General features: G+C 41.1%; 1 protein-coding gene across 1 annotated transcript; it reads left to right on the top strand.

The window, feature by feature from the left end:
* Positions 1–4,152: 4,152 nt before the first annotated feature.
* On the top strand, positions 4,153–9,465 carry socs4 (suppressor of cytokine signaling 4). Its single transcript, XM_039602237.1, has 3 exons — positions 4,153–4,177; positions 5,507–5,700; positions 6,301–9,465. The coding sequence occupies exon 3, from the start codon at positions 6,321–6,323 to the stop codon at positions 7,509–7,511; it is 1,191 nt and encodes a 396-aa protein (XP_039458171.1). The 5' UTR covers positions 4,153–4,177; positions 5,507–5,700; positions 6,301–6,320; the 3' UTR covers positions 7,512–9,465.
* Positions 9,466–12,449: the final 2,984 nt, after the last annotated feature.

The following is a 12,449-nucleotide window of genomic DNA, read 5'->3' as shown; positions in this document are numbered from 1 at the left end:
CCAGGTGGACGATAGATGATAACAAGTAAGACTGGTTTCTGAGTTTTACAGCTGGGGTGGACGAGGCTAAGCATCAGGCTTTCAAATGAATTAAAAGTCTGTCTTGGTCTTTCGTTAATTAATAGGCTGGTGTGAAAAATTGCTGCCACACTGCCCCTCGGCCTGTGCTTCGAGGTTTCTGGTAGTTAGAATGACTCGGGGTGTTGCTTCATTTAAACTAACATAATCATCCTGCTGCAACCAGGTTTCTGTAAGGCAGAGTAAATCGATTTGTTGATCAATTATTAAGTCATGTACTAACAGAGACTTGGAGGAGAGAGACCTAATATTTAATAATCCACATTTCACTGTTTTACTCTTTGGTTCAGATGTGGATACTGTATTGTTCTTTCTTTGTGATTTTTGTGTTTAAGTTGTTTATTGCTGGTTTTGGTTTGTTTTTGTCTTTTTGGGAGCTGACACAGTCTCAATGGAGATGGGTTTTTGGGGGGTAGCAGGAGGAGAGAAGCTGCAGAGAGGCGTGTAAGACTGCAACTCTGCTTCCTGGTCCCAACTCTGGATAGTCATATTTTGGGGGTTTAATAAATTTGTCCATATTTCTAGAAATGAGAGCTGCTCCATCCAAAGTGGGATGGATGCCGTCTCCCTAACAAGACCAGGTTTCCTCCAGAAGGTTTGCCAATTATCTATGAAGCCCACATCGTTTCTGGGACACCACTCAGACAGCCAGCAATTTAAGGAGAACATGCGGCTAAACATGTCACTCCTGGTCTGATTGGGGAGGGACCAGAGAAAACTACAGAGTCCGACATTGTTTTGGCAAAGTTACACACCGATTCAATATTGATTTTAGTGACCTCCGATTGGCGTAACGGGTGTCATTACTGCCGACGTGAATTATGATCTTACTGTATTTACGTTTACCCTTAGCCAGCAGTTTTAAATTTCCTTCAGTGTCGCCTGCTCTGGCCCCTGGAAGACAATTGACTATGGTTGCCGGTGTCTCTAGCTTCACATGTCTGAGAACAGAATCACCAATTACCAGAGTTTGACCCCGGCGGTGTGTCGCCGAGTGGGGAAAAAACAGTTGACACATGAACAGGTTGGTGGTGTACCTGGGGCTTCAGTTTAAGACTATGCTTCCTCCTCACCGTCACCCAGCCGCCCTCTTTCCCCAGCTGCTTGGGGTCTGCCGGGAACAGCTAGCGGGGCCCACGCTATCTTCGGCTGCACCAGCTACAGGGGCCTGGCTAGCTACGGGTGAATGAAGGGTGCGGCCGAGTCTCCAATTCAGTAATCCTGGCCTCCAGAGCTGCAAATATGCTACATTTATTACAGGTATCATTACTGCTAAAGGAGGCCGAGGAGTAACTAAACATCTGACACAATGAGCAGGAAAGTGCAGGAGGACAGGTGAAGTAGCCATGGTGCTAACGAGTCGGCTACGAGCTAAGCTAAGCTAGCGAAACAGTAAAGAGACAGTGAGTGAATACTTTGGCTATAAATTAGGTAGTGAGTACACAGAAAGGGTGATTCAGATGAAGCACGTTAAGATTATACTATGAAAAAGGGATGTATCAAAAGATTTAAATTAAATTGCTAAGCAGAAAAGCTACTCAGAAACACCACTGTGTTTGAGCAGGAACAGGAAGTGATACTATACCACAAAGCGAGCGAACACCAAGTGACAGCTGTCAAAGGACATCAGAGACAAGATTGTAGAGCTGCACGAGGCTGCAATGGGCTACAAGGCTATCAGCAAGAACCTTAGTGAGAAGATGACAATTGTTGGTGCAATTATTTGGAAATGGAAATGGAACATAATTCCCCTTCGGACTGGAAGTCCATGCAAGATCTTGCCTCAGGGCTTGAGGATGATCATAGAGAAAGGCGGTGGACCAGCATAAAACTACATGGGAGGAGCTCATTAATGGGACCACAGTCACCAAGAATACCATGAGTAACATGCTACGCCAGAGTTAATTGAAATCTTGCAGTTTAAGGTTTAGTTTAATTACTACATTTTCTAAAAATGTGTTTAGTCTATTTGCAGGAGCTTGGAAAGAAAGCAAATGAACTTCTTTAAGTTTCTTGAACTGTAATTTTGTGGTCATGGCTTTAACTATAAAGTGATGGGCTAAATTAGCAGTTATATCAATTTCATTTTAAATCTACGATAAAGTAGGCCATTCCCATGGGGTCAGAAAAAAGATTGACTGCAGAAAAGTCTAGGGCAAAGCAACCTTTTGGATATCTAGAGCTACAGTCTCAATTTCCATCCATCCATCTGTGCCTTGATTAGCTGTTGAACTTAAAAATGCATTAACTATGATCTCGATCCTACTAACGCAAATTCTTATTTCACTTCAGCTTAAATTACCCTTCCATCTGCTGAGCAGATTTATATTTGTTATAAATGTCAAATTCACCCATAAAATGTATGCGTCTGTGTCAACATGCCCCAAGACCTTTTCAATCTCAGTGGAGACTTTAAAAATATAAACTAATCAAAAGTCTATTATTTCACTTCACAGAACATGCAACTACATATTGTATATGCTTCCAAGACTAGGTCGAAACAAGGTAACTCAGGCTATAACATACCTAACAGTTCCTCCCCCATTACTGCACAAATGTCAGTGAACAAATTTCTGTTATAGCCTTCACATAAAACATATACAAGGACAGTAACTTCTCCATTCATTCAAAGCTGCATCAATTATTCATAAATGCTCCGACTCCAGGGATCGATACCTCTATAATGTGGACTGATATGAGCCCCTGGTCGAGTCTTGGCTGCAGCAAGTTAATGGGCAGACTAGATTTCATCCACTGCTCGAGCCACTTCCTTCACAAAACTCTGCACCACACCCCACTGACACACTTTATAAAATTACAGAATGAGGGGAGATATAAGAACAGCACAAAAGGGTCAAAGAACAGTAAATATGGTCAAAGTACAAGTAAGAGCATCCCCCAAATTTTTGTTTTGTGAAATTACCAATTATTTATCAGCTGAGGGGTGAAACCTGATATGGCCCTGCGTAAAATTGTAAAGTAGGCATCACAAAACTGAGAAAGAACTTAAAGTGGTTTTAGGAATCCCCAAAATGTATTAGATTTGAATATGCCCCGCGACAGACTGGCGACCTGTCCAGGGTGTACCCTGCCTCGCCCTAAGAGAGCTGGGATAGGCTCCAGCCCCCCACCCCCACAACCCTGAAAAGGATAAGATGGATAATGGATGAATGGAACTGGCTTGATTATCATGAAATTAGTTTTGAAATTTAGCTCTCATCAGAAATAACAGCAACTACTGTCATCTTTCCTTGTTTGCAATAACATCTTTTGAGGGTTTTGTTATGTTTTTTTGACCAATACTTTTTGACATTTTATGTGTATTATAGACATTTGTCATCACAGCCATTTTAAAATGAAATAGTAGGTAAACACAGGTGTTTCTAATCACATTAAGAATGCTAGCTAGGAGTTGCTAGCTTGTCATGGTAGCAATAGCATGAGGTATAGGAAGTGTTTATCCACAGAAAAATGATTAAGGTTGTGACACCATTCAGTGGCTTCTGTACTGGACACATTTTGATACCTTACCACTAGCATTGCACAATCTAATTTTTTCCTTACCTGGGATGATTGAGCATGCATCAAGACTTTACCACTAGCATTTTATCTCCTGCCATGTTTGTTTTCAGAAGGGACTATGCAAGCTGTATGTGCAACTTTATGGGTACAAGTATATACCCATCATTCCATTAGAAATGCTTCAAAAGGCACAACTACAGTAGAGGGGTCCAGTTAGGTAACTTGAATTAGGAGAGGTTAGTACTAGTTAAAAGTTTACTTTTTGACAAAGCTTATAGTTAGGGCTGAATCAGGTGACCTCCCTCAGTTACACTGCAATATGCTAGGCTGCTAGGGGCTTCCCACAAAGCACTAAGTCTTTCTTTTTCAGTCACGTTTTTCACTCACTTTCACTGTGTTTATACAACACATTTAATAATTAATTAGTATTAATCTCTGCCTCGGCTCTCTTCCACAGTGTGTCTTTTCTCTGTGGTTGCAGCATATGGCCGCGCCTGCCTGAGCCTGGTTCTGCTGGAGGTTTCTTTCTGTTAAAAAGAAGTTTTTCCTTTCCACTGTTGCCAAGTGCTCATAGAAGGTATGCCAGATTGTTGGGGTTTTCCCTCTGTTGTTGTAGCATCTTACAATATATATCTTACAATATCAAGTACCCTGAGGCGACTATTGTTATAAATTTGTTGCTATGTAAATAAAATTTAGTTGAATTTAACTTTAGGCATGATAAAAAGGAGTTAAATATGATTTTAAGTGCTGTTATGTTCAGTATATTTATATGGGAGTCTGTTGACCCTCTTTTGGTGCCAGTCTCTAGTGAACTGCAGTTTTTTGCTTGTCCACATTAGCTTCCTTTTTCAACCTGGAGTTTGCTGCTGGCTTTTACTCCGGCCATGGATTCCCAACCTAGCTCATAACACTTTTTAAAGAGTGTTAGTACCTTACTAAGGTTTTGTCATCTTTGTAAAGTTCAGATGTTTCATTTTAATTCTTTTACGAAGTTTTGAGTAAAATAAATTGATCCGGTTGTTGACCACAACACATGGTGTTATTATCCTGTTCAGCTGTGTGATAATGTGAAAAGCATTAAATATTCAGTTAAGAGGAAGTCGAGTGTCACTACATTATCTGAGATGTCAGGGATTTATTGATGACTATCCTTTATCTCTTTGAGCAGAAAGGGCACACAGAAACTCACTCACACACACACACACACACACACACACACACACACACACACACACACACACACACACACACACACACACACACACACACACATTAAACCACTGGGAGTAATATTATTTGTTTGATAGATGTAGTCTATTTGTTTCATGAATTATAGATCTTCCAAAATGTCATCCAGAGCCAGAGGCATGTTCCAACTCACACACTGTACACATGACATCATACTGACAGATGAGTCCTTTCAGCAGCACTTTCTGGAAGTTTTAACTGGGAAACTCAAAGGTTAGTCAATCAATAAGTAAAGCTTTTTAAAATCCTTCCTTGTTTCCTCCACAGAGCTGAATCATTAATCAGGCGTACAGACTGCCTGTAAATCTGAGGTATAACCTCCTCCACAGACAGACTTAAAGCTCTTCATGAAATGCGCTTTGATCTTTTAGGTTAAGCTGTGGTCCTGGTCAGGTTAAAGCAACTCAAAGCAACATAAAGAAAAAATTATGAGCACGGATAATATATATCTTTTGTGTATGGACCAAAAAATACTCACTGCTGTGGTTATCTTTGATCTTTTTGGGAGATGGAATATATCAATGGACATGTAAGAAGGGATGTAAGACAGAAAGGAGGATGTTTCCATCTCAATCTGAGACCGCCCTCTCCTTGCCACACTACCCTCAACCATTCTCCTGGCTCGACCCCACTCCAACTCTTCTCATTCATTCAGACCCGTCCAGGGCGGAGAGGAAACTGCTGCTCCCTCAGGGACTTGGCATCATAATTATATAGGAAGCAGAGCAGTCTGTCGGTTATTAGAGGGAAAGAAAGGCTGCAGGCTGGTCTTGTGCATGGACACCAGTGTGCAGTGGACAAGTGGTCATAACATGGATGTGGAGCTCTATTTCTGACACTGTTAGGAAGGTAAGATAATCTCATGCATTAATTTTCAAAGAGGTAATAGCAACAAAGACCGATTACCAGTCTGTGATGTTAAATCTCCTGCTGTATACAATCTGTTGCCTTTAATTAGATTATAGTGGATTGTCAGTGATGATTTTTGCAAACTGATGCAAATAGAAATGTTAGATATTAAACTAACACCTCTCGAAGTGACTTTGCTCTTGAATTATTTCTAAATGAAGCTTGAAAAGTCTTCAGCTTTGTGTGAACAAGTCTGCTCTTGTCTGCTGGATGTTTCTGAAGCCCTAATTAGATTTATTGCCACTGGAGATGATGATCAGTATAGGAACAAGCAGTGGGAGTCCACAGCAGCCTAGATTACAGAAAGTTCTTAAAGGGTTCTTTGTTGGTCACAAAGCACTTCTAATGGTGCCAGTTAGATAATAGAGCTTTATATTGATTTCTCTCATAGCCCATTAACTTATTCACCCCTATATCATAAGAAACTTTTTTAGATAAACAAAGACACCTTTTAAATGCTCATACTCATATTCTGGCATATTTCAAACCTAAGACATAGTACAGTTGTCACGGAGTCTTCTGTTTTTGCATTTGTCACAGACTGAGAGGTGGAAGCAGGCATGTCAGAGAAGAAGCCCCGGGTCTCGGACACTCGGCCCAAAAGTGGCTTCCGCAGCTGGAGTGCAGACAGTTACATTTGGAAGGGGAAGAAACGCTCCCGGAGCTCTCACAATGGGTCGAGCCCTGGAAGCATGGAGGCGGACGGGACAGAGGAGTTGGGTGTGCGGTCGTCATCCTGCTCAAGGAGGCGCAGAGAGAGGAAATGTAGCTGCAGCGCTCTAGGGGACACGCTGACGTCTGGAGATATCGATGTGATGTGTCGGAAGGCCTTGTCACGGCGCTCTCTGCGGCAGAAGTTTCAGGATGCTGTTGGCCAGTGCTTCCCTCTGCGCTCTCACCATCACCACCACCATCACCACCACCACCATCATTCATCAGGCTCCTCGCGACCCTTTTCGGTGCTCTTCTGGTCCAAACGCAAGATCCATGTGTCAGAGCTCATGCAGGATAAGTGCCCATTCTCACCCAAGTCTGAACTGGCCCGATGTTGGCACCTAATTAAAAATCATGCTACCCACCCAAGTGCCCGCAAGGACATGGAGGCTCCCCTCAAACCTAGTGTCTCATCCTCTACCTCTCCACCACAAACTCCCATCTCGTGGGAGGACATCTGCTGCTCCCCTGGGCCTGGAAGCACTAGTCTGGAGGACTGGGACCCTTCTTGTGCTCACGGGGGAGAAGAAGGTAGCTGTGGACACACTGACTACATCCTGGTCCCAGATCTCCTACAGATCAACAACAACCCATGCTACTGGGGCGTGCTGAATCGCTTTGAGGCAGAGGAGCTGCTGGAGGGCCAGCCCGAGGGCACGTTTCTGCTCCGGGACTCTGCCCAGGATGAATTTCTCTTCTCAGTGAGCTTTCGACGCTACAGCCGTTCCCTGCATGCACGTATTGAACAAAACGGCAAGCGTTTCAGCTTTGATGTGCGTGACCCGTGTATGTACCGTGATCCAAGTGTGACAGGACTGCTCAGGCACTATAGCGACCCAGCCACCTGCCTCTTCTTTGAGCCACTCCTTTCCAGACCTCTGCCAAGGAACTTCTCTTTCTCCCTCCAGCACCTGTGCAGAGCAGTGATCTGCAGCTGCACCACCTACCAAGGCATAGACAGCCTGCCGCTGCCACCTCAGCTCAGGGACTATCTCAGACAATACCATATTAAGTGTGACGGGGCCTGTGCTGTGTGACTATCCAAAGCAGGCCTCATACTAAGGACAAGCAAAAGAAGCTCACCTTGGCAAAAGTACTGCCATTAAATTCTAACTGTGTTTGCTGTTACGTCAGGTTTAAAGATTCAGAACCTGAGAGGAGTTTGTCGATCTTGAGACAAGGATCTTGCTGTTCCATTTGCTGTGATGGCAAACAATAGCAATGGCTGTTTTTTTAACCTTTCAATATTTAGGAATGACAGCCTCACAGGACAAGAAAACAACCACTAAAGGGGACTGTGGTGAGACAGCCTGAGTGTTGACTTAAGCAAGCCAACACTCCATCACAGAAGATGTTAAGATCATAGAAATGTTATGGTCTTGAACCCTGAACACAGCTAGTGCGGTCAAATGTTTGGGGTAAAGCAACTCTGGGGGCATCTAGTAATATGCAAGCATTATGGATTTTTCACTGCATAACTGAACAAATTTCTACGCTTCATGATATTTTTTCCCATCCTTGCAATATATCTACATAAGTACTTATTATGCTTTTCTTGTTTTTTGTCATGCACATCTATGCACTGTTACTCATGAAACATTCATTCTGAAAGGTCAAATAACAAGGTCACCGTATGTGTAAGTAATCATTGAGAGCCAAAGGCTCAGGCTTCTGTCTGCTCTGAACACTCAGACCATTCTTTGGATCTTTATGATGTCAGTGAAAAGGGATATCTTTAATATGTCCATCTGAGGTATGTAGCTCTGTATGTGAGCAGCAAAGCTCCACCCAGCTGCTATTCAAAACTTGTATTTGCGATGAACAAATCAGACAAAATGCAAGAACAAATCAGACTAAACGAGAGGCCAAAAAGACGTAAAGCAACTCACGTCAGAGAGCGAAGAACTACAGGTCTGTACCCAAGCCAAGTATGAAATGAACACTGCAAAGCTACTAGTAGAGTCCAAGAGTACATATATAGAATATATAAGGTCACCTTTAAAGATTGATGTAATATAACACAAAATTCCAGCTGAATCTCTTTGGAGAGAACTGCTTTGTGCCGGATTGATTACTCGATCCTACACAGGAAAACTGAGTCAGGCAAATGGTCCTGACAACAAGGATGCTGTTTTTAATTTGGGCTTTTATCTGCTAAACAAAATGGGTTCAAACACCCTGCTGGCAATCAATACATGTAAGCAAATTAGAGATGCATTATGACAGGAAAGGAGACTTAATTAAAACGATACGAGGAGCACAAATGTCGTTCCTTTTGCCTTTCAGCTCTCAGCTGATGTGTTGAAAGGCAGCAATAAAATCTGCAGCTTTTCGTAAAAGAAACACACCAAATCACAGTTATTTATATATAAGTGGTTTATAAATTTCTGATCAAATGTAATATGATAAAACAGAAAACAAGCTACAGAGAGGAGATGCCCAAACATGACCAAAATAAAAGATATATAAAGAAGGCTTGTATTTATTTGAATTTTAAATTTAAAAAAGAAAGTAATATTTGAAGACAGTCACTGAGGGTTACTGAGCTGACATTTAAAAAAAAGATCCTCTTTAGTCTTGATTCGGGGCTTAAGAACAGCTAACCCCCGCCCACCACCACCAAACTCATCAGAGTAAGGACAGCAATGAAAGCAGCATACAATCAAACCTGAAACTAACTCGTGGCTAATGATGAAGGGCGGCTGAAACTGGACTGATGTGCTCTTGTCTCTTTGAATGCAGAGGCCAGTGAAATGTCAGCCTCTTGTTCAGCTTGTTCATTTGGGCTACATTCTTCTCTCCAGCCACGAGGTGGCGACAGCACTACATCGATCTGCTCTGTTTGCCTGTCTTTGAACCCGCTTGCCTGTCTTTGAAAGCGCCTCTGTAAATGTGTCCTAACATCAGCCGTGCCTCTAACCAGTACTTGTTGTGACTGAGAAACTGTTCATAAGCATATATTGTATTCATACACACACCAATAAATGTGATTTACACGCCCTCTGTTGTGTGTCTGAGTTTATTTATTTATTTATTTATTTGTTGTCATATTAGGATAGCTTTTAGTACATCATGTGTATGCCTGCGTGTTCACGCTGCAGCTGTGTCACAGTTAGACAAGTTAATGGTATGGAAAATGCTGCTTTTGAAGTATCACTCTGAAAACAATTCATCCTGCTCTTGGCAAAGGACACCTCTAAATGCCAGCGCTTCATTGGGAGATAAGGAAAAAGACCCCCCCCGACACACACACACACACACAAACGCAAAGCTGGTGTGGAATGCAGATTTTTCATTTGATTTGTGAGTTGTTCAGCCTCTTTCCAACGTCAGTGCAAAGAAAAACAAAATGTGCTGAGGTGACTTGTGTGAGTAGCTACATTTGTGTGTATGAAATATTCATCACACTTATCCCAGGCATAATGAAAAACCACCTTTTTCTATTTCACAATATTTATTACACCCAGGATGCTGACTTTTACAACTTCAGTTACAGTACTGTTTAAAAGTCTTGGGCCAACCCTCATATCTTTATATTTTGCTCCCCGGGAGTGAGACTTTCTTGTTATTTTTAAAGTGCTCTTAAACAAATGTCCTCCAGGTTTTCTGGAGGTCTTTTAAAGTTTCTCTTTAGACATTGGCTGCTGGTTCACTCAATTTTACCTTACTGTTCACTGAAGCCCTATCAGTGCTGTCAAGCACTCAGTTGCTGTCAAGAAGCAATTCTTAAGAAAAGGATGAAAGGAGAAAAGGCCAAGGAATACCAAATGACACTATCACTGAAATTAAAAACAGTGGCACCAAGTGTGACAGAGTGATGAATCCAGATAATATATATTATTGTTGAAATAATCATCAGTATATGTGGAGGAAGTCGGGAAAGACTTATTAGAATTGCACCAACTCTGTTTTTTGCCTCATCTACTGTATTTCCATGTATGTTTTCACATGATCCAATACTTTGCTGCATCTATTTCCCATTTTTCCAGCAACAGATATTAAAAAAGTAGGGGTGACTCAAGACTTTTGCACAGAATTTTAATGATAGGTTTGTAGCATAAACCTATTCGCTGGAACGTTCAGGACAATTTGCTACACAGCAAAGAACAAGACACAAGTAGGCAACGTTCTTAGTGTTACTCATGCATGAGGAGGCCTGTCTGGAGCCAAGTGTCGTTCCAACCACTTAACCTCCGTCAGACTCTCAGCCAGGTTCCCCATAGCACTCCTTTTATTATGGTTACATGAATATGCATAGGTTCATTAACATATAATATCTTACATAGGTATACATGTGAACAAAGAATACCCTGTGTGTGTGTGTGTGTGTGGGGGGGGGGGGTGTCAAAGCATGACGTCATATATGACTTCCTAAACCTGCTGGCCTGGAAGTCCAGCAGTTCATCTAAACAAAAGGCACTTAGACTAAAACAGATATAGATACGTTTATCCTACCATAAAACAATAAGACAAGGTACGACCTCTCCCATGCTCCCAAAATGTAAGTGTGAAAGCCAGACCACTCTGGAATGCACACAACGTTCTGCAGACTACTAAAGATCACACATCCTATCACTACACAATCGATTATACACCTCTAAGCATATATGGTTAAATATTTCTTAATACAAATGACAATAATAAAATATAAACCCAACAGTAGCTTCTTAGTTTATTTATAAAATCATCTTAGTTCAGCTTTAAGGACGTCCCCTTGCAATCGTGGGTTCAGTACCAATGTACCACAGAGAAAATGCTCCTTTTTTTCTGTGTTGACTTAAACTCAGTTTGTCAGATGAAATATTTGTGGGATTCCTGTAGCACAGGAAATGGAACATCCACTATTTTTTAATCGTTCATGGGATAAAAGCCAGAAAATTTGAGTTTTCATTTTAAACATGAAATAAACCAGACACTTACTGATCACTTTCTCATACTGGTTTGTCATTCATGTGGCAAACTTTGTGTTTCATCACCCTGATTGCACACAAGTCAGTGGCCAGGCAATGGAGAGACTCAGGAGCCACGTCTATTGATCTTCCTGACCCATGTACATAAAGTATTAATGTTGTCTCGTAGGAGCTAGGAGCTTAGGTTTTCAGCAACTCAAAGCCATCGTGTGCTGTTATATTGGATGCATAATACAGTGGATTTCCAAGTTCAAGAACTTTGCTTTTGAGGTTTTATGTTGGTCCATGACTGCATTTGGCAGCCCTGTGTAGACTAAAACACATAACTAAGCTTTAGGCCTGCTTCACAAGTCCTGGTACAATATTACACATCAATGATATAATATTCAGACACACTGATGTCTGCCAGCAGAGTACTTCCTGTTCCACTAATCAAAGTATCCCCTGAGAAAACGCTGAGGGGTGCATAATCTATATATATTAAAAGGTTCATATAAATAAATCATTAAACAAAAGGGTTTTTTGAGTGAATATTTATGTAGACATTAGTCTTATACCCTCACTATGTTTCCATGTGAGCTACAGTGGAAAGTGTCAGTCTGAAAAATTAATGTGCATTATCCAAACAAATGAGAATCGAGTGAAATTACATTCTTTCATTCATTCTTTAAAAAAAATGATTTTTTAAATTAAAATTACAACACATGTACTGTTTGAATCATAAATGTGAGATGAACTGAAAGACTCCTGTCTGACTTAAAATACTAACACTACTACTACTACTACTAATAATAATAATAATAATAATGTGTACATTAAAATATTACATTTTAAAGTCCTCTAACAGACAAGGGCCTAATTATATAATTATATAATGTATGTATCACTTGCATACACCATCCAACTTGTAAAATAAATTTGTCGGAAAACGACAGAAAAATGAAAATACTGTTTCAATGCTTTAAGGCACAGTTCCTTAGATAATCTGCCTTCGATAAATGCCTTTTGATAAATGAATGAATCAATCAATAAATAAATCCAAAATCCCGTTCCTTGCTTCAAACG

This window comes from Oreochromis aureus, linkage group 1 (genome assembly GCF_013358895.1).
Source record: "Oreochromis aureus strain Israel breed Guangdong linkage group 1, ZZ_aureus, whole genome shotgun sequence".
NCBI lineage: Eukaryota > Metazoa > Chordata > Actinopteri > Cichliformes > Cichlidae > Oreochromis > Oreochromis aureus.
Note: the sequence above shows the minus strand (reverse complement) of the source record. Positions and strands in the feature narration are given on the sequence as shown.

Coding starts and splice junctions, on each gene's coding strand:
- socs4 (XM_039602237.1), top strand. CDS start 6,321: ATGTCAGAGAAGAAGCCCCGGGTCTCGGACACTCGGCCCAAAAGTGGC.